Genomic DNA, 22877 nt, shown 5'->3' on the forward strand with positions numbered 1-22877 from the left:
CCTGCATTTTAGACAAGCCTAGTGGTTTGCTGCTCTAGATATGATCCTTGGGGACGCATTCCTGTGCTTTACCAGGGAACAATTAATTGTATGTCCTTGTTGGTGATTCCAAAGTGCAGCTCCAGTTGAGAATGCTGTTCCAAACTAAATGAAGTCATTCTAACCTTTATTAACCTTCTCCAGTTGCGAGTCCTCTGAGAGCTTTCTTTTTCTTTATTGTTTTTATCGATTCAACACTGGTTTACAACACTAAAGAATTTCAGGAGTGTAATTGTACACTTCTATATGTGTATAAAATTCACCATGCTCACCACAAAAGTTCCAGTGCCAGCCCACCAAAAAGAACCTTCTATTTATTTCATTAACACTCTTCTGTCTCCCCCTGGTTAAGAGTTAGTTTTTTTTTTTTTTTTTTAGAGTTTTGACTGTTTGTTTGCTTTATTTCTAGTTCCACAAATTAGTGCAGCATTCTGTTACTACATTTCACTCCTTTCAATTTAACATAATCACCTCAAGTTCTGCTCATTTTTATCCACCTACCCTGCTACCAAATACCTTAAATCTCACCCCTTTTAACAGCAGAGTGGTGTTCTAGAAGTTTATATAGGCAGCAGTTGTTAAAATTACATGGAAGGTTTTTCAGATTTTATTTATTTATTTGTTTTCCTCCAGGGTTATTGCTGGGACTTGGTGCCTGCACTAGGAATCCACTATTCCTGGAGTCCACCTTTTCCCTTTTGTTGCCCTTGTTCTTTATCATTGTTGTTATTATTGTTGTTGGATAGGACAGAGAGAAATCGAGAGAGGAGGGGAAGACAGAGAGGGGGAGAGAAAGATAGACACCTGCAGACCTGCTTCAAAGCTTGTGAAGCGACCCCCTGCAGGTGGGGAGCCTGGGGCCTGAACTGGAATTTTTATGCCGGTCCTTGTCCTTGCGCTTTGCGCCATGTGCACTTAACCTGCTGCGCTACTGCTGAGCCCCCTAGAAGGTTTTTAAAACCCTCTCCCATCCTCCCAAATTTTGGAGTCAATCAGTAGTAGAATTAAGCCTGGGAATATTAAGGAGGTCTCCAAGTGTCTCAGGAAAAAAAGGACCTCGGGTTTCATTCCCTGACCTGGATGCAGCCTCTTTGGTTTAGCTCTGGAAAAGCTAATTCTAGAGTAATTAATGAAGTGGAGTAAACCCTAAACTAGTACATTGATATCCCTATCCTTTCAGTACCTTCTTTTCTATATTTTATCCTAATACTTATAGCAAAGCTTGTGACCTCATTTCTCTTAGTATAAATACATGAATCTGGTGCTTTTGCACTGTTTCCAGGGATATGTGGATCTAAGTCAGCTCTCAGTATAGATTTAAAAGTCCTAAAAGTAGTGTAAGACATCAACAGTCATACAAGAAAACATCGTGTGAAGTCAGCAAACCCTCCTCTACAACCCAGCACACACCACCCACCTACCCCTGACCTAGCCCTGTCGAATCTCATAGTGGCTGAATTAAGAAGAATTGTTAAGGGTTGGCTTATTTTAATTTCATTTTGAAGAAAAACTTGAAGCATTAATAGTATCTGAGATTAGCAATATTATTCGTCAGATTCTATGAAATGCTAAGTACTGCTTTTAAGAAACGGATTTTTTTGACTCTTGATACAGTTAATGGTAACTAAGTTATTGTAGTATACAAAAATACTCTTATCTAGTGTATTAAAATAAAATGCAAGCAATTCTACAGATGAAAAAAACCCCACTCCCTAGTCACCTGTGCCTATTAGCACATGCTCAGTGGTGCTCAGCTTCTGACTCATTTAGTAAAGTGTGCACAGTGCCATCTGGTGGTATGTTGTCACCATTGCACAACCTAACTGGTCTCAAATTAGTGAAATAATTTCTCAACAGTAAGCAACATATTTATACACCGTCAGACTCGTTTATGACTGAGAGCAAAGCCTGAGCACCACCCTGCCATATGAAGTGCAAAGTGATCAAACCCCAGGCCACATGCATTCAAGTCCTGTGCTCTATTGTTGAGTCACTTCCCTGGTCACTCCACTGTCTGACTTTTTAAAACAACAATAATAACAATAATAATTTTTCATGCCTTTAAAATAGATTTATAAATACTTTTCTAATGACTCTCAATTTAGCACATTTATGTGTGTTCTTAATTAATTAAAAATCATGGGATATTTTGTTTTCCAAATAACTGTTAATAGATATTAGGTGCTAGAGCTGAGGAGGCAGCATAGCAGGTATGCCTGAGGCTCTAACGTCCCAGGTTCAGCCCTCAGCACCACATAAGCCAGTGCTCTGTCTTTCTGTATCTCTCTCATTAAAAATAAGTAAGGACTAGGTGATAGATAGATAGATAGATAGATAGATAGATAGATGGCAAACATTACAAGACACAAAGACCCTGGTTAAAGCCTCAAGTCCCACACTTCACAGGCCATGAAGCAGTGCCGAAGGTTGCATAGCTTGCTCACGGGGACTAGGTGGTGGCACACCTAGTTAAGCACACATATTGCCTTGTGCAAGGACCCAGGTTCAACCCCCCAGCCCCCATCTGGAGGAGGAAAGTTTGGTGAGTTGTGAAGCAGTGCTGCAGGTGTCTCTCTTCCTCTTTATGTCCCCCCATCAATTTCTGGATGTCTCTATCAGATAAATAAATAAAGATTATTAAAAATAACAATAATAGAGGGTTGGGTGGTAGCACAGCAGGTTAAGCGCACATGGCTGCGAAGTGCAAGGACCAGTGTAAAGATCCCAGTTGGAGCCCCCAGCTCCTCACCTGCAGGGGGGATCACTTCACAAGTGGTGAAGAAAGTCTGCAGGTGTCTATCTTTCTCTCCCACTTTCTGTCTTACACCCCCCCTTGATTTCTCTCTGTTCTATCCTATATAACAACAACAGCAGCAATAATAACAACAACGATAAAAAGGAAAAAAAAATGGCCTCCAGGAACAGTGGACTCCTCTGAACCCCAGCGATAACCCTGGAGGCAAATAAAGAAAATAAATAACAATAATAATAATTTTCTCACAGATATAGTTATTAGTATAGTCAAGAGGGAAACCTCAGACTTTGTGATTATAGAATCACTCTTGAGAGGTAAGTCCATTTAATGTGTATGACTGCTATTTTTCTGCATATTGCTACCTAATATGCAGAGAAACCACTGTCTCCTGTGTGGGTGACAGCAAGAGGCTCCAGTTACTTCCACATGCATGCTTGTCTATCCTCATTCCTTCCTTAGTTTACAATCAAATGCATCCCTTTAAATATATAAGTATCTAAATATGGAAAACTTTTTTTCATAACTTATGATTTTAAAAAAAATCTTATTTATAAAAAGGAAACATTAACAAAACCATAGGATAAGAGGGGTACAGCTTCGGAAGCAATTGGGATTATCAAACTTCTCCCAGTCCTGGAACCCTAGGGTAGGGCCCACTTTCCCGTATGCTTCTCCCAATTCTTATCAAATAATATTGCATCCGCTGATTGCAACCTAATCAACGCAACAAGTGCCACCCCAGCATGCTTCACTTCAGACTGTGTCCAGAGACTTCAGGTGTGGAACGACAACCCTTCAGCTTCATCAGTCGCATGAGACCTTTCCTTTCATAGTATTCTCTAATTCCATCCCAGGTGGTTCACTTCCTAACAAAGTCCCAAAACCTAGATATACACCAGTTTCTGTGAGAGAGAGCACATGTTCACAACGTATCCGTAAACTACTGCAAAATATATACCTGAAAGCAGAAGTACACTAGAGTTTGCAGTGAGTACCCCCCCCCAACACTTCCTCTCCACTAGTCCAACCTTTAGGTCCATGATTGCTCAACAATTTGTTTGGCTTTGTATGTTAACTCTCTTTTCAGCCACCGGGTTCCAGATGCCATCAGGATGCCAGACCTTCCACCTTCTGCAACCCACAATGACCCTGGGTCCATGCTCCTAGAGGGATAGAGAATGGGAAAGCTATTGGGGAGGGGATGGGATATGGAGATTGGGAGGTGGGAATTGTGTGGAGTTGTAGCCCCCCCATCCTATGATTTTGTTAATGTCTCCTTTCTTAAATAAATAAATTGAGATTATCTCACTCATAGACAGAAGTTGAAAAGCAAGATCAGAATCAGAATGGAAAACACAAATCAGAACTTGGTCTGGAGTTAGTGTATTTCACCAAAGTAAAAGACTCTGGAGTTGGGGGGAGGGTTTGGGTCCTGGAACATGATGGCAGAGGAGGACCTAGTGAGTTGAATAGAAATGTGGAAAAAAATATTACACATGTACAAACTATTGTATTTTACTGTTGACTGTAAACCATTAATCCTCCATGAAGAAATTTAAGAAGAGAAAAATCTGGAGGTGACAACACCAGAAAATCATCCTTGAAGTATTGCTAATGGTATGAAAGTATGATTAAGGAGACATAGATGAAAGTTAAGAAGTGGGGCATATCAGAAAAATAAAAAATAAAAAACTCTGCAGGCTATCTTGGAGAATTGGATTTCAGTGTAATGAGATGTTAAAAAAAAGACCTTAAATTGCATGTAAGTGGCACCTCAGAAGTATCATTCTGTTTATAGTCTATAGAAATATATGGAAAGAGAAAGACTAGAGATACCAGTTGATTTGGTCATCCTGTGAGAGGTTGTGGTAATGACATTGGTGATATAATTGGCTGATGAGAGTTAGGCTCCATGGAAGTGAAGGAATTAAAGTCAAGAAGATTTAGTCATTTACAGCATGTGAGATGCAAGAGCACACAGAGGAGATTCAGATCCAGATGGGGCAGGTAGGATGGCGATGTCATTCATGAGGGAAGGAAACTCCAGAGAGTTGGGTGTAGCAAAGAAGAAATGACTAAGTGGTCCTGGAGGTGGCACAGTAAATAAAGCATTGGACTCTCAAGCATGTGGTCTCGAGTTCAGTCCTTGGCAGCACACGTACCAGAGTGATGTTTGGTTGTTTCTCTCCTCCTCCTATCTTTGTCACTAATGAATAAATAAAATCTTTTTTTAATTTTTTATTTAAGAAAGGAGATTTTAACAAAAACATAGGATAGGAGGGGTACAACTCCACACAATTCCCACCACCCAATCTCCATATCTCATCCCCTGCCCAATAGCTTTCCCATTCTTTATCCCTCTGGGAGCATGGACCCAGGGTCATTGTGGGTTGCAGAAAGTGGAAGGTCTGGCTTCTGTAATTGCTTCCCCGCTGAACATGGACGTTGACTGGTTAGTCCATACTCCCAGTCTGCTTCTCTCTTTCCCTAGAAGGGTGGGTCTCTGGGGAAGCGGAGCTCTAGGACACATTGGTGGGGTCTTCAGTCCAGGGAAGCCTAGCCAGCATCCTGATGGCATCTGGAACCCAGTGGCTGAAAAGAGAGTTAACATACAAAGCCAAACAAATTGTTGAGCAATCATGGACCCAAAGGTTGGAACAGTGGAGAGGAAGTGTTGGGGGGGGTACTCACTGCAAACTCTAGTGTACTTCTGCTTTCAGGTATATATTTTGCAGTAGTTTATGGATACATGTGAACATATGCTCTCTCTCATGGAACCTGGTCTATATCTAGGTTTTGGGACTTTGTTAGGAAGTGAACCATCTGGGATGGAATTAGAGAATACTATGAAAGGAAATGTCTCACGCAAGTAATGAAGCTGAAGTGTTGTTGTTCTACACCTGAAGTCTCTGGACACAGTCTGAAGTGAAGCATGCTGGGGTGGCAGTCGTTGCATTGATTAGGTTGTGATCGGCAGATGCAATATTATTGATATGGATTGGGAGAGGCATGAGGGAAAGTGGGCCCTACCCTAAGGCTCCAGGACTGGGGTAAATATAGGCTCTATAGTGGAAATGTGAGGTTCCTGCTGTCATAGGGTTCAAAAAGACAATGGATAGTTAATGTTATCATCACATTATTTGGTAATTGGGTTAACTTTGAAAAGTCCCTTTGTTAGCGTTTGCTGTATAGTACCCAGTATCTTATATATAGCTGTGCCACTGGTTTTGTTTCTGATCTATTTGGTCTAGGCTTTTGAGAGAGTCCGCATATCAAAGATACAGCCTATATATTAAAAAGACTCAGTCTGTGTTTTAAAAACTTTGAGACATATAATCAATTTTCCTCCTCTATATTAATTAACTAGTGATTTATATGACTACACTTTAATAGGAGCATACATAAACACCATTACCACCACCAAAAGACTGTGTCCCATCCCACCCGCCCACCCCCCACCCCCTACTAGCCCAGGAAGCCGCATGTCTACCCTCCCCTTTAAAAAAAATAAAGACTAAAAGCTGAACAAGGGGAGACTGAAGTGCTTAGGGGCCTACTGTTGGATATATTGGCCACTCACATGGACCTCTATAATTCTCCCTTGAAAACTCGAGAGTTCTCTGTACCCTATGAAGGCTACCCAGAAGAGACCTGAGTATCCAGACTCCCTCGGTCTGCTGTCAGTCTTTGCCCGATTGGTTTGCAGCCTTCTCCTTTCACTGAAGTTCACAGTCCCAGCTCTTCTTCTCCAGTACCTGTTCTACCTTGTCTATCCGAGAGCCAGATAAGAGTATGACAGTAGCCTACTTCCCACAGTGACCTTCTTCTTCTAGCGTTTGCCCCACAGTGACCTGAACACTGACAAGAGATGACAGACTGGGTTTTCTCTCTCTTTGCAGCCTATACCCATGCATATCTTCAAGCATTGGATCCATGATAACTATAGGGATTCCAGCTATTTCCCTCAAGAATTTGAATAAATAGCATCAATTTATAGGTGTCATCTCCCTTGGAAGTGCTTTATTTGCTAAATGATAACATTGAATAAATAATATTAAGAAATTCAGATACTTTTCTTGTGTAACAGAGAAGATTGCATTTTTGGAACTACATAAATCTGGATTTATCAAAACCTAATTAGTAGTTAGATGCTTCAGTTAGAAAGTGATTTCTGTTCCTCAGCCCAAAACAGAGATGAGCTGAAAAGTTTTTCCGCTCTTTTGATATGACCCAGAGAACTCTCCATTTGTTCATGCATAGTGAGTTGTCTCTGTGCTGTCACTTCTGAGTCCATGCATTTTCCATTTAAGGAACACTATCCTCCTTCACAGATGTTAAAAGTTGGACTCTAAGTCTCCAAGACTAACTGGGCATGCACTTAAAATAAAAGAGCTTGATAACCCAGTTCAACAGATCTTTTGCTGTTTATTTGTTTGTCTTGCCAGGCAGTGTTCAGCTCTCATTTATGGCATTGCTGGGGATTGAATCTGGGACTGTAGAACCTAACACATTACATCACCACTGTGCTATCTCCCCAGCCCTTGCTTTGCTTTTTAAATAGTGCCAAACATGAGTAAAAAGGAAGGAGATAAAAATTTGAATGCTGTTAGAAAGAAAGCATATCGGAGTGCACATATCTAAGAAACTGAACTATAAATGTATACTTCATTGATAAAAACACATACGTAGGGGGCCGGGCGTTGGTGCACCAGGTTATGCGCACATAGTACAGAGCATAAGGACCCGCGCAAGGATCCCAGTTCTAGCCTTTGGCTCTCCACCTGTAGGTGGGGATGCTTCACAAGTGGTGAAGCAGGTCTGCAGATGTCTGTCTTTCTCTCTCCCTCTCTATTTTCCCCATCCCATCTCAATTTCTCTCTGTCCTATCCAATAAAAAAAAAAAAGAAGAAATGGATTTCTTGAACTCTCTAATGAAAATTGCTATGACTTAAGTCATCTGACCTAGTCAGTAATGTAACCAAAAAACTATTCTTGACAACCTTAGTTAAGTAATCTGTGACTTATTTTTGCTGATGCATCAAAGATAATTTTCCTTTTTTCCCCAGTCTGTCATAATGCCTATATTAATTTGCCCTTTTTAAAATCATTTCTGGTATTATAGTGTGTGTGTGTGTGTGTGTATTTTGAAATCCAATTTCAATATCCTTTCAAACACTAGAAGTGAAGTGTTGTTTTTCTGTCTTCTCTGAAGTTCAGCATGTACAGTGGGAAAGTGCTTTAAGGCAAAACAGATTAGTTAAATATAATCACAAGTGGTATATACTCCAAAGTTGCTTAGAAACTATATCTTAAATATTTTAGCATTGTAAAGGAGATGATAATTATGGAACTTGATGAATGTGTGAACTAACACTATAGTGGTGACCATACTCCAATACACAAATCTACCAAATCAACACATTTACACCTTCAATTTACACAATGTCATATACCAACTATATCTTAATTTTTAATCCAGACAGAGCTATATTAGAATGCCACTTTATCATTTATCAGCTTTAGAGTTTTCATTTACCAGTTAACTTCCCTGGTCCTGAATTTCCTAACATGTGATACAGGAATGATAACTATATTTCAAAGATCATTATGAAGATAGAAATAGCTATGCACTGTGGTGTCCAGTAAGTCATTAGTTCCCTGGGGTACATTGTACATCAAGCCTCTGACATCATGGGTTGTGTGTGTACATTCACTTATGTTAAGCCCTACAGTAGTTGAGCACATACTGAAGTCTATCAAGCACCTCAACAGAACAGAAAGTGTAGTAAGTGCAAAACAATGAGTGTATCTTTCCCTGCACTTTGGACTGATGTGCTTATTTCACTTTAATTATATATAGTGCACCTGGTGGACATTTGGAATGTCATAGAAGCATTGCGGGAAAATGCTCTGAACAACTTGGACCCAAACACAGAACTCAATGTGGCCCGCTTAGAGGCTGTGCTTTCCACCATTTTTTACCAGCTCAATAAACGGATGCCAACCACTCACCAAATCCACGTGGAGCAGTCCATCAGTCTCCTGCTGAACTTCCTGCTGGCTGCCTTTGATCCGTAAGTGACCTATCAATACCTGTTATTCTCCTTATGATTCATGTGTCCTTTCTCTTGACCTTCTGAATCTTTGTTTCATATAATGTCTTAGAAACACCAACTACCTCTTTCCTTGATTAAATATTTATTTCAAAAAAAAAAACCCACATAGTATATGTTTAAAAACAGTTAGCATTGTGGGAAAGAATGGGAAGTAGAACAGTCTGTCATTCCACACTCCCAGGAAGCTATCAATGATTGAAAGGTTGGCATGATGACCTGTCTGTGGGATAATTGAATGAAGCATGAATTCAGGATGTTCTCTTTATCACTTCTTTGCAACTTGTGTAAGACAGCATTTCTGAACTGTCAAAACAAGACCCTAGAGCAAACAGTGAGAAACTGAGAAGGGTCATCTTGACCATGCTAGTGAAAGTAGCCAGGATTTGTGTTAAATGAACGAGTAGATAATGAATCACCTTCTTCTTCTTCTAGCGTTTGCCCTTCTTCTGTAGCCAGTCAACAGCATCAGGTTGAGCCTGATGTAAAGTTTCGAGACCTCCTTTGAATCTGGAGAGGTGGCAGTCATTGAATCACCTGAAACAGTGTGATGCTGTCCACATACCACAGTGCAAGTTCAGTCCCATTACCTCATAATTCCTCCTCAGCCAATCAGACCATTTCAGAACCAGCTCAGATCTTACAGACTAGCCTTGCAAATCTCTTGTTCTACAGAGGAAATGCTCAATGCACAAAGCCACTTGACCAGTGTCTTTCCATATGTCAGTGGCAGACTGAGGACTTGGGCATCCAGTTTAGATTTCTTTTCCATGGCATATGTGACAGCCTTGTGAATTATATAAACTCTTCTGAATTACATTATCAGCCTCGGATTTCAAAAGAACTTTAACTAATAGCCCCTACTCTGAATATAGTATCAGCACCTCCACTTTCACTACTGGTTTTGAATATTAAAAAAGGAAAATTACTAACTTGACCTTTCAGCAATCATATTTTAAGATTCTCAGAAGATTTTTCTTAGTCTCATTACCTGGCCAGTGCTTGTGAATACTTAAGCCTGACATAAAGAGGTGCTGTACAAGAAAAGGAAAGACAGTTATAGCAATTTAAATTCATGATGAGTAAGCACTTGCATTTAAAGAAACATGGTTATTTTGTTTTTATTTTGGTGGTCCATCGAAATGTATCAGACCCAGACAGTATCTACCAAGAAAGGATGGAAACTGGAAATGAAAAGAAAAACCCATTTGACCTAGATGTATCACTGGGAACCAGGCTTACCTACCAAACCCTAGTACCTTTCCTTCACCCTAGAATACAATAGAATAGAATCCCAAGATCTCTGTTCTCGCACAAGCATGCTTAGTGCACACCATAATGAATGTCTTAGTTGAAAGATACCTTCTTTCTTTCACTAAGGCAGTGTGTTAAAGATACAGTACACACAGTGGCCAGATGGTAGCATACTCAGTAGAGTGCATAAGTTACCCTGTGCAAGGAACTTGGTTTAAGACCTCACTTCCCACTTGCACTGGAAAAGCTTGACTAACAGTGAAACAGTGCTGGAGATCTCTCTCCCTCTCTCTCTCTCTCTCTCTCTCACCCCCCTTCCTCTCAATTTTTCTTTGTCTCAAGAAAAACTAAAGGATTTTAAAAAGAAGGAGAAGGGAAAGAAAGGAAGAAGAAAGAAAGAATGGGAAAAGAAAGAAAGGAAAGGAGGAATGGCCACTTGCAGCATTGGATTCATTGTGCATTCACTGAGCCCCAGAAATAACCCTGGTGACAATAAAAAAAAGAAAACAGAAAAGGTATCATACACAGTTACAGATAGCAATTTGTAGATTGTCAGGAACTAGCATTTAACCCCTGAGGACAATACCCATAGTCATTCAGGCACTAAATAGGCAGCCCTTTTAGTCAAGATTTTAGTTCTTCCTGAACTTGACTCCTGTCCAGCAGGATGTCACCCAATGGGCTCACCAGCTTCTAATCAGATCCATTTCACACTCAGATCCTTTCCACACCATCATCTCTGAGTATCTCAGCTAAGAAATAGATGAACCCTGGAAGGATGAGAAAGGAGATGTCAGAATTGGAAAGCAGGGGCTCAGTGTGGCAGAATAAAAGAGAACAGGCAGGGCTAGAGCTTCCTCTTCCTAATTTCTTTTTTCCCTTTCTAAACTTCAGGAACTGACCTGCCTTCTACCTTAATCTATAGGCAAGGCCTTCCACATAAGACTCTCTGGCTTTCAGAATCTACTAGCAAATTGAAAGTGTCTTTTCCTGTCATCTCTTAACTACAACCCAATGAGTAAAGATAGCTTTTAGGTGTTCTGAGAACTTTGCTGTTATTATTATTTTAGTAATGTGAGTGTAACCAAAAGAATATAAGAAGTTATAGGATGAAAAAGTTCTTATTTTTGCTTTTTTGCTTTTGATTTTTTTCTTTCTTTTATTTGATAGGAAAGAGAAATATTGAGAGGGGAGAAGAAGATAGACAGGCAGAGAGAAACTGAGACACCTACACATTGTTTCAGCTCTCATGAGGTTCCCACCCTGCAGGTGGGGACTGGGGCTTGAACCCAGGTGCTTGAGCATCGTAATGTGGTCACTTAGCTGGGTGTGCCACCACCTGTCCTCACATCACATTTAAAATTTTTATTATCTTTATTTATTGGATAAAGACAGTCAGTGATCAAGAGAGAAAGGAATAATAGAGATAGAGACAGAGAGACACCTGCAGCCCTCTTCACCACTCGCAAAGCTTTCCCCCTGCAAGTGGGGATCAGGTGCTTGAACTTAGGTCCTTGTGCACTGTAATGTGTGCACTCAACCAGGTGTGCCAGCACGCAGCCCGTCCCATATTACGTCTTCTTTTCTTTTTTTAATATATTTTATTTATTATTGGATAGAGACAGAGAGAAGCTGAGGGGGGGAGGAGATAGAGATAGATAGAGACCTGTAGCCCTACTTCACCTCCCATGAAGCTTTCCCCCTGCAGGTGGGGACCAGGGGCTGGAACCTGTGTCTTTTCGCATTGTAATGTGAGTGCTTAACCAGGTGCGCCACCACTGCCTGGTCCCCCATATTACTTCTTTAATGACTAAGAATAGCTTTTCAGATAGAGCACAGAACTTGCATGTTGGAGGTCCCATGTTCAATCCTCAGCACAACATCACTGCATATGCTGGACTCATGTTTTGGTATCTTTCTCTTTCTCATCATAAATAAATAAATAGTGGGGAAGATAGTGCAATGGTGATGCAAACAAACTTTAATGCCTGAGGTTCCAAGGTCCTAGGTTCAGTCCCCCCATACCACCATATGCCAAAGGTGAGCAGTGCTCTGGTAAAAATAAATAAATAAGTAAACAAACAAATAAATAGTGGCTGGGTGGTGACGCACCTGCTTGAGCACATGTTACAGTACACAAGGACCCAGTTTCCACCTACAGGGGGAAGCTTCATGAGCAGTGAAGCAGTGCTACAGGTGTCTCTCTGTCTCTCCCTATCACCCCTCTTCCCTCTTGATTTCTGGCTGTCTTTATCAAATAAATAAAATAAGGATAATATAAAAAATTAAAAATAAAAGAAATATATATACATACAAATATTTTTAGAAAGAAATTCTTGTCTCAGATTTATTGAGACATGATTGTTTCCTTGGCTATAGTTTCTAAAAATCTGTAAAGGTTTTTTTTTTTTTTTCTTTTTGGAGCAGTAGGACCATAAAAAGTGACACACTGTGAAATGCTTCATCTCTCAAGCCCAAACTGATCAATCTACCCAGGCCCCCAGCTCCTGTATCTGATTCTGCAGTTAAAGTATATGTCTTACTACTTATATAAGGTTCTTCCTACCTCTACCTTAGAGTGGGAGCAGGTCTACTCTTTATATGCACAGCACATAAGACAAGACCTTGCTCATAAATTAATCAGTAAATGTATGAATGAATGAATGAAAATCAAAGGGTGTTTTGAGCTCTTAACACACAAATGTGTCTTCATGCGTTTTCCGATATTAGATTCTCCTTAGTCTCTATTCATATGAACAAAACTAACAAGTCCAAGACTTAAAGAGATACCCTTTATTCACGTATCTGCTCCACAGAGAAGAAAATTAGGTGGTTATGAGTACTAACATCAGTGATTCTGTTTTCACAGAAGACTTAAAGGGACTTCTCTTCCTCTTTTCCCTCATCCTGGGAAACATTAACTATTGGATTAACTTCATTTCAGTTCAGTAGAATCATTCTTCTTAGGACAGGTCCTCGTAACATAGATTATGTAGCCTTGTTAAATGTTACTTTTATGTCTATTCAGTACTTGCAACTCATAGTAAGACAGTGACAAATGTTAAGGGAACAGTGATTTTTATATTTTCTTTTTTTTTTTTTTTACTTTTTTTTATTGGGGAATTAATGTTTTACATTCAACAGTAAGTACAATGGTTTGTACATGCAGAACATTCCCCAGTTTCCCATATAACAATACAACCCCCACTAGGTCCTCTGAATCCTTCTTGGACCTGTATTTTCCCCACCCACCCACCCCAGAGTCTTTTACTTTGGTGCGATACGCCAATTCCAGTTCAGGTTCTACTTGTGTTTTCTTTTCTGATCTTGTTTTTCAACTTCTGCCTGAGAGTGAGAACATCCCATATTCATCCTTCATTTCTGACATATTTCATTCAACATGAGTTTTTCAAGCTCCATCCAAGATGGGCTGAAAACGGTGAATTCACCATTTTTTACAGCTGAGTAGTATTCCATTGTGTCTATATACCACAACTTGCTCAGCCACTCATCTGTTGTTGGACACCTGGGTTGCTTCCAGGTTTTGGCTATTACAAATTGTGCTGCCAAGAACATAGGTGTACACAAATCTTTTGGGATGGATATGTTGGGTTCCTTAGGATATATCCCCAGGAGAGGAATTGCAGGATCATAGGGTAGGTCCATTTCTAGCCTTCTGAGAGTTCTCCAGACTGTTCTCCACAGAGGTTGGACCAATTAACATTCCCACCAGAAGTGTAGGAGGGTTCCTTTGAGCCCACAACCTCTCCAGCATTTGCTACTGTTACCTTTTCTGATGTATGACATTCTCACAGGAGTGAAGTGGTATCTCGTTGTTATCTTTATTTGTATTTCTCTGACAATCAGAGACTTGGAGCATTTTTTCATGTGTTTCTCAGCCTTTGGATCTCTTCTGTGGTGAATATTCTGTCCATATACTACCCCCATTTTTGGATGGGGTTATTTGTTGTCTTGTTGAGTTTTGCAAGCTCTTTATATATGTTGGTTATTAACCTCTTGTCTGATGTATGGCGTGTAAAGATCTTCTCCCATTCTGTGAGGGGTCTCTTGGTTTGGGTAGTGGTTTCTTTTGCTGTGAAGAAGCTTTTTCATTTGATGTAGTCCCATAGGTTTATACTTGCTTAGTCTTCTTTGTAATTGGATTCGTTTCATTGAAGATGTCTTTAAAATTTATGTGGAAAAGAGTTCTGCCAATATTTTCTTCTAAGTATCTGATAGTTTGTGGTCTAACATCCAAGTCCTTGATCCACTTGGAATTTACTTTTGTATTTGGTGAAATATAGTGCTTCAGTTTCATTCTTCTGCATGTTTCAACCCATTGTTTCCAACACCATTTGTTGAAGAGACTCTGCTTTCCCCATTTAATAGTCTGATCCCCTTTGTCAAAGATTAGATGTCCATAGGTGTGGGGGCTCACTTCTGGGCTCTCAATTCTATTCCACTTGTCAGTGTGTCTATTCATGTTCCAGTACCAAGCAGTTTTGATGACAATGGCCCTATAATACAATCTGAGATCTCAGAGTGTGATGCCTCTGGTTCTGTTCTTTATTCTCAAGATTGTTTTGGCAATTATAGGTCTTTTCTGGTTCCAGATAAACATTTGTAGCATTTGTTCTATTCGCCTAAAAAATGTGGTTGGGAACTTGATGGGGGATAGCATTAAATTTGTAGCAGGCTCTGGGTAGTATATTCATTTTGATGATGTTAATTCTACCAACCCATGAATATGGAATATCTTTCCACTTCTTTGTGTCTTTTTCAATTTCCTTGAGTTGTGACTCATAATTTTCAGTATACAAGTCTTTCACTTCTTTGGTTAGGTTTACTCCTAGATATTTTATTGTTTTTGTTGCTATAGTAAAAGGAATTGATTTCTGGATTTCAATTTCTTCTAGCTTAGTGTTTGCATAGAGGAATGCCACTGACTTTTGAATGTTAATTTTGTAGCCTGACACCTTACTGTATTTCCTGATAATTTCCAAAAGCTTCTTGCTGGATTCCTTAGGTTTTTCTGTGTAGACTATCATGTCATCTGCAAATAGGGAGAGTTTGACTTCTTCTCTTCCCATCTGTATCCCTTTAATTCCTTGCTCCTGCCTTATTGATATGGCAAGAAATTCCAACACTATTTTGAATAGTAATGGTGATAGTGGGAAGCCCTGTCTAGTACCTGATCTGAGTGGAAATGCTTCCAGTTTTTCAACATTGAGTATGATGTTGGCTATAGGTTTGCTATATATAGACTCCACTATCTTCAGCAATTTTCCATCTATTCCCATTTTTTGTAGTGTTTTGATCATAAAGGGATGTTGGATTTTATCAAAGGCTTTCTCTGCATCTATTGATATGACCACATGGTTATTGGTCTTGCTTTTGTTGATGTGGTGGATCACATTGATTGATTTACATATGTTAAACCAACCTTGCATGCCTGGGATAAACCCCACTTGGTCATGATGAACAATCTTTTTTGTTGGGACTATGTGTAAGCCTGATAGAGCTTAGGGAGAACCACCCCCGTCCTTGATTGGAGGTCTGAGAAGATAACCTCTTGGTAAGTCTCTCTCAACTTAGGTGAGCAAAAAGGGGGAAACTCAGAGTTAGTTCTTTCCTTCTTGACTCTCAGGCCCACAGTAACCCCAGTACTTCCCTCCATTAGCTGCAGGCCACATGGCCGCAGATTCACTTATTCAAAGTCACCTTCTGATCACAGAAGAGCACACCTTATCACACACTTCATCACACACCTCAGACCCCAGACAAGAGAAATTCCAAACTATATGACCTTTTGATATCCATCTTCTCTCTGTCTCACCCTACAGGTTTAACCCCTATGCTTCTCTCAAATACCTTTGGATAATTAAGTTGCTTGCGTCATGGAGAATAACTGTCTTGTATCTCATCAATTCCTGTCATACTAGCCCCCTACCTTAGGGGTATGCCGACCGCTAAGAAACCTGTAATTTCTGACATATTTCAGTAATAATTCCCTTCATTTGTTTTTCTATTTAACTCATGTCCACCTTGATAATAAACGAGTTCTGAGTTCTGAACATGCTGGAGAGCTCCCTAGTGTCTTTTACTTTGTGTCACCCCTGTCGTGAGCGAGAAAGAACCAGTCCATTACCTTTCCCCTGGAGATCACCCTGTCAGAGACCCCGACATTTTTAATATACTGCTGTATCCGGTTGGCTAGAATTTTGTTCAATATTTTAGCATCTATGTTCATCAGAGATATTGGTCTATAGTTTTCTTTTTTGGTTGTGTCCCTGTCTGCTTTTGGTATCAGAGTGATGTTAGCTTCATATAAGCTGGAAGGGAGTATTCCAGTGTCTTCAATCTTCTGGAAGACTTTTAAAAGTAGAGGTATTAGTTCTTCTTTGAAGGTTTTGTAGAATTCATTTGTAAAACCATCTGGTCCAGGACTTTATTTTTGGGGAGATTTTTAATAACTGTTTCAATTTCATTGGCTGTGATGGGCCTGTTCATGTTATCCACTTCCTCTTTACTTAGTTTTGGAAGTTGGTAGGTATCTAGGAAATCTTCCATTTCTTCCAGGTTCTCTAGCTTGGTGGCATATAGTTGTTCATAGAAGCCTCGTATGATATGTTGAATTTCTGTGGTGTCTGTTGTGATATCTCCTCTTTCATTTACTATCCAATTTATTTGGGTCTTCTCCCTTTTTGGTTTTGTGAGTCTGGCTAAAGGTTTGTCAATTTTGTTCACTCTTTCGAAGAACCAACATTTACTTTCGTTGATCTTTTGTATGGTTTTCTTATTCTCAATGTTATTTATTTCTGCTCTAACTTTAGTGTTTCTGTCCTGGTTGCTTTAGGGTTCCTTTGTTCTTCTTCTAGGTCTTTAAGTTGTGCAATCAGGCTATTTATTTGTGCTTTTTCTTGTTTCCTAATGTGTGCTTGTATAGCTATGAACTTCCCTCTTAGTACTGCCTTAGCTGTGTCCCAAATATTTTGATAGCTTGTGTCTTCATTTTCATTGAAGTCTCAAAACATTTTGATTTCTTCCTTGATTTCCTCTTTGACCCAGAGGTTGTTAAGTAGTGTACTGTTGAGTTTCCACGTTTTGGGACTATTACTAATCTTTTGTTGATTGTTAAGTGTTAGTTTCATTCCACTGTGGTCTGAGAATATGCTTGGGACGATTTCAACGCTCTTGAATTTGCTGATGCTGTCTTTGTGGCCTAACATATGGTCTATCCTTGAGAATGACCATGTGGATTTGAGTAAAATGTGTATTCCAGTTTCTTGGGATGAATGACGCTGAAAATGTCCAATAGTTCTAGTTTATCTATCTCTTCATTTAGCCCCCTTATGTCTTTATTGATTTTCTGCCTGGATGATCTGTCAAGTTGAGAGAGTGGGGTGTTGAAGTCCCCTACTATGACTGTGTTGCTATTAATATATTGCTGTAGCTCTTTCAGTAGACGTTTGATGTATTTAGATGGCTTCCCATTGGGTGTATAGATGTTAATAATTGTTAAGTCCTCTTGATTGACTGATCCTCTGAGCATTAAGTAGTGTCCATTTCTATCTTTTTAAATCATACCTATTTTAAAGTCTATCATGTCAGATATGAGAATAGCTGTTCCTGCCCTTTTTGTGGGCCATTGGCTTGTATGATAGTTTTCCATCCTTTCACTTTGAGTCTGTGTTTGTCTTGTTGAGTTAGGTGGGTTTCCTGTAGACAGCATATTGTTGGATTGTATTTTCTGATCCATCTTCCTACTCTGTGTCTTTTACTAGGTGAATTCAGGCCATTGACATTTATTGATATCAAAGATTGAAGTTATTTTAACGCCATTCTTGTACAGTTTTAGAGTGTTCTGTTATATGTCATATTTATGATGGTCTGACTGTTTATAGGAAACCTTTTAGAACTTCTTTCAGGGCAGGCGTGGTGATAGTTGATTCCTTCAACTGTTGCTTGTCTGAGAAGGTTTTGATGCTTTCCTCTAGTCTGAATGACAGTCTATCAGGATATAGTATTCTTGGTTGAAAGCCTTTCTCATTGAGCACTCGATAAATATCTTGCCGTTCTCTTCTGGCCTGTAGTGTTTGTGTAGAGAAGTCTGCTGCTAATCTTAACGGTTTTCCTCTGTAGGTGACTCTTTGTTTTTCTCTTGCAGCCTTTAGGATCCTTTCTTTATCCTTATTCCTTTCCATTCTAAATATGATGTGTCTTGGTGTCAATAAGTCTGGGTTAATTCTGTTTGGGACCCTCTGGGCTTCTTGAACATTGTCTTTGATGTTGTCTAGACTAGAGAAGTTTTCAGCTATTATGGCCTGAAGAATGCTTTCTTCCTCTCCCTCTCTTTCTTCCTCTGGTAAGCCAATAATGCGTATATTGTTTCTTTTGAAGTCATCCCATACGTCTCTGTTGTTGTTTTCAGCATCTCTTAATCTCTTTTTGAGATCTCTTACTTCTTTTTTAGTTGTCTCTAATTCGTCCTCAATCTTGCTGATTCTGTCTTCAGCCTCATTGATTCTATTCTCTCTCCCCTCTACTGTTTTCTGGAGTTCATCTATTTTGTTGCCCTGTTCTGATACTGTTTTAGCTTGTTCAGCTAGTTGTGTTCTTAGCTCAGCTATTTCAGCTTTCAGCTCTCTAATAACCTTGAGATAGTGTTTTCTTCCAGAGTCTCATTTGTTGTTCCTGTATTTCTGACTACAATTCTTTCAAACTCTTTACTCACTCCTGTGATTATTTCCTTAGCTAATGTTTGGATGTTGAACTCGTTATTTTGTGCTTCCCCCTTTTGGGGCCTTTTAATTGGACTGTTGTCCTGGTTTGTTTCTCTAATATTTCTTCTTGTTGGTGTACCCATTTTATATATTATGTTATGAGTTCCCTCTCTTAGTACTTTTCAAATTACTGATCACTATTTCCTCGATTGACTTGTGTCTAAGTAAGGTAATTAAACAGTTCACAGTGGTGGAAGTTAACAGTTGTTTCAATAGTCTTTTAATCCCTTAGTTGGAGTTCAGTGATTTAAAAGCCTCTTTTTTTTTTCTTCTCTGTAGGATATGGGAGCATGAGGGCTTCTAAACTATAAGTAGGCTTCTTAGCTTAATCACTGACTCCTGACCAAGAGATAAGGCATGGTGTGGCAGAGATAGTCCAGTGGTTATGCAAAGAGACTTTCACAGCTCCACAGCTATGCCACCGAGGTATAGGTCTTCTCCTGAGTTTCCTGGATAGATCTCCCCAGTGACCCTCCCTGCCACTGCTCCAGACTCTGAGGGCAGTAGCAATGGAGACTCAGAGTTGCACTTGATGAGTCTCCGGGGAGTCCTCTCCTCTCTTCAGCTGTCCTCTTGTTGGTGGAACAGCCTGGAGGTGGTGTCTCAACTGATAAACCGCTGGACTGTTACCAGCCACTTAGTCTCTCCCTAGGCTCCTCTCTGTCACCAGCCACATGTTTTTGCACTCACTGGTGATTTGGTGGGTTCTTGTAGTCGTTCTAGTCCTGTCTTGTTTCAGTCCCAGGTGGTCTCCTTTGGTATTCCTAGTTGATCCGGGAGAGAAGAGGAGAGGATTTTTATATTTTCTTAAATCAAGCTATATTCTTCATTTTTATAAGAGACAATGCATATAAATCTCAACAACTAGCCAATAAAATAATAATCTAAGCATGCAAAGATATATAAACCAGATAGTTTATTTTAAAAATTAAATAAAAGTTAAAATACTTTTTGTATATTAAAAATTGTGCATACCAAGTACAAGAAGGAAACAATGGCATGTTTGTTTTCTTATAATATTCATGAGAGATGTATGTTTTTTTCTCAACATTCATCTACTGTGCTTTTTTTCTTTTTTCACTTTATTGGTAGAGGAGGGTTAATGGTATACAATATAACTCTTGACACAAAGGTATAGCCTCTCACCTCCTCACAGGTGTCTGCAAAACACTCCTCCATCTAGATTCAGTTCCACCATCATATACCAGGACCCCTGATTCCTTCCACTCCATCCTTTATCCTTCTTCCTCAAAATCCTTTGCTTTGGTAGAATACACCATACACACCTCAAGTTTCACCTTATGCTTTATCTTACTGTCTCATGCCATAATCTTCATTCTTCTTTATGTTTTATTTTTTATTAGTGATTTAATATTGACTTACAAGATTGTAAGGGGTATAATTATGATAGGGGTGTGATTCCATACAGCTCCCACCACCAGAGTTCTATGTCCCATCCACTCCGTTGGAAATTTTCCTATTTATCCCTCTGGGAGTATAAACCAATTCTTCTTGAGGTGCAGAAAGTGGGATTTCTGACTTCTGTAACTGCTTTTCTGCTGGACATGGACATTGACAGATGAATCTATACCACCAGTCTATTTCTATCTTTCCCTAATGGGGTAGGGCTCTGGAGAAGTGAGGTTCTAGGAAGCATTGGTTATAATCTTCATTTCTTTCACAGTAACAATCATATCTAAGATGTACTTAGCATTTATCATGTGCCAATAATGTTGCTGGTTTTGCACTATGTTATTATAATTTTCCAGACTGAATAAGACATAAAAAATTAATAACTTCCAGTAATACCACTTTACAATAGATGAGGTAACTCTGGGGAAAAGTTATTTTGTTGTAGAAATTCTGTTAAATTCAGTTCTATTCATGCTTTCTTTTTCTTTTTTTTTTTTAAGAATTAAATTGCCACTTTCCCAAACTTAACCTCCATATTAAGGATATTATTATTATTACTATTATGATCACATTCCTAACCTTTCCAGTTTGTGGTAGTTAGATATGTTTGACAGAGTGTATGTGAAAGAAATATTTGGTCTTAAATGAGACATGGACTAGGAATGGTGTGTTACATCAAAGCAAAGGACTCTGGGGAAGAAGGTGGGAGGGAGGGGTGGAAGAGAACTTTGGGGTCCTGCTACATAATGAAATTCTACCTGTGTCAGTCAATCACTGCAGTGTAAACAGTTAACCCCTCCAATAAAATTTTAAAAAAGAAAAGAAATGTTTAGACTTAACAAGTTTTGCATTGTAGACTAGAGCCAGTTTTATGACATCCATTCCGAATTCCAGATCTGTTATATATTAGTATTATCTGGGGAATACAAAAGTCCTGGTATTTTCCTCTTTGACATATTACACCTTGCTGAGCTATTTGAACATCATCCCTACTGCTGAGCCTACACTATCAAAGGCACCACAACATTCCGTCAGATACATGGATATGAAATAATCCTGAGACGCTGCCAAAATCCTTCTGCCTTTTGAGTTTTAAAAATGATTCTGATGTTTAATGCAAGTTGCAGTACAAAGTACGCAGCTGTTTCTCTGTGCACCAGTGAATTATATTGCTCCCATTTGAAGCTGTGTGGACATGTAAAAACAAAGAAAAAGAAAAATCATATAAAATTGAATGTTTTTCTTTTTTTTTCTTCTATCATTGCTATGGTGAAAACTAGATGTTTAAAATAATATTTGCTTGGTTTTGTGATTTTTATTTATCATCACATCTTTGGGCTTTTTCTTCTTCTTGCTATATTGTTTGTCTTGTTTTTAATGTCCGTGCTCTCTAAGCACATCTTAAATTGGCGAGATCCACAGAGCATTCTCATCCTGTCACTAAATTGTATTCTGGTGAGAAGTGCTTTGTTTCAAGATTCCTACATGTTACTGAATGGAATCTCCAAATAATTTTCAATAGTAGCTAAATTGATTATCCCTAATTTCAATCACCTTTCTGTCAGATTCATGCTTTGGATGAGCAGCAGATGGTATTTCATGATTGGTAAGGAACACTGTCAGCTTCTATTTTGGAGAAACTTCTGGCAAACTCACCTGGCCCAGTGCTATGGAGAAAGCTTTTCCCATATGTTTAGCTAACGTTACATGGAGCCCAATGAGATACAAGAGCATTTAGTAATCAAAACAATAATAGCAATGAATCCCTTTATTAAAGGACTTCTGTGTGTTTACATTCTAGCTGTACCATTCCCAAGACAGGAATAATCATATATATGGTCACTGCTGAGTCCACAGTATCATGTTGAAGGACAAGCTAATGCTAAGGACCCTACAATCAATCTTTGAGATTTTACTCAAACACTGAGTCTTTCTTAACATACAACTCAAGTTGTAAATAAATCAGAAAGTCTCTTTCACCTTATGAATTCATTAAATTAACTAGTATATATTAAGATCTTACAGAGCCCGGTAGTGGTGCACCTGGTTGAGTGCACATGATACAAAGCATAAGGACCTGGGTTCAGGTCCCCAGTCTCCCCACCTGCAGGAGGAAATCTTTGCAAGTGGTGAAGCAGTGCTGCAGGTCTGTCTCTCTCTCTCTCTCTCTCTCTATCTATCTATCTATCTCTCTATCTCTCTATCTCTCCTCAATTTCTGGCTGTGTCTATCCAGTAAACAAATAAATATTTAAAAAGAGAATTAAAAAATAAATAAGTAAAAGAATATCTTTTTTTTAAAAAAAGATCTCGTTAGATGTTAGGGTAAACTGGAGATAAAAGACAAGATGGAAGGTAATATCCTGTTCTTTATAAAAATATGTTGTACTTACATTAACTGGCTTGAGGATGAGGAAAAGGCTCAGCCAATAGAATGCGCACTTACCATGCACAAGGGCCTGAACTTGGGCTCCTGGCCATCATCATATTAGCACACAAAAAGGGAAACTTCACAAACAGT

The 22877-nt window shown here is 39.2% G+C and overlaps 1 protein-coding gene across 27 annotated transcripts in view; it reads left to right on the top strand.

Moving 5' to 3' along the window:
* The window catches only part of DTNA (dystrobrevin alpha), a 431975-nt gene that overhangs the window by 310881 nt on the left and 98217 nt on the right, over window positions 1–22877 (top strand). For all 27 annotated transcript variants that reach the window (XM_060173679.1, XM_060173699.1, XM_060173682.1 and 24 more), the window contains one exon: window positions 8655–8868. In XM_060173679.1, the coding sequence (XP_060029662.1) occupies window positions 8655–8868 (214 nt within the window). The remainder of the gene's footprint in view (window positions 1–8654; window positions 8869–22877) is intronic.

This window comes from Erinaceus europaeus, chromosome 15, assembly GCF_950295315.1.
Source record: "Erinaceus europaeus chromosome 15, mEriEur2.1, whole genome shotgun sequence".
NCBI lineage: Eukaryota > Metazoa > Chordata > Mammalia > Eulipotyphla > Erinaceidae > Erinaceus > Erinaceus europaeus.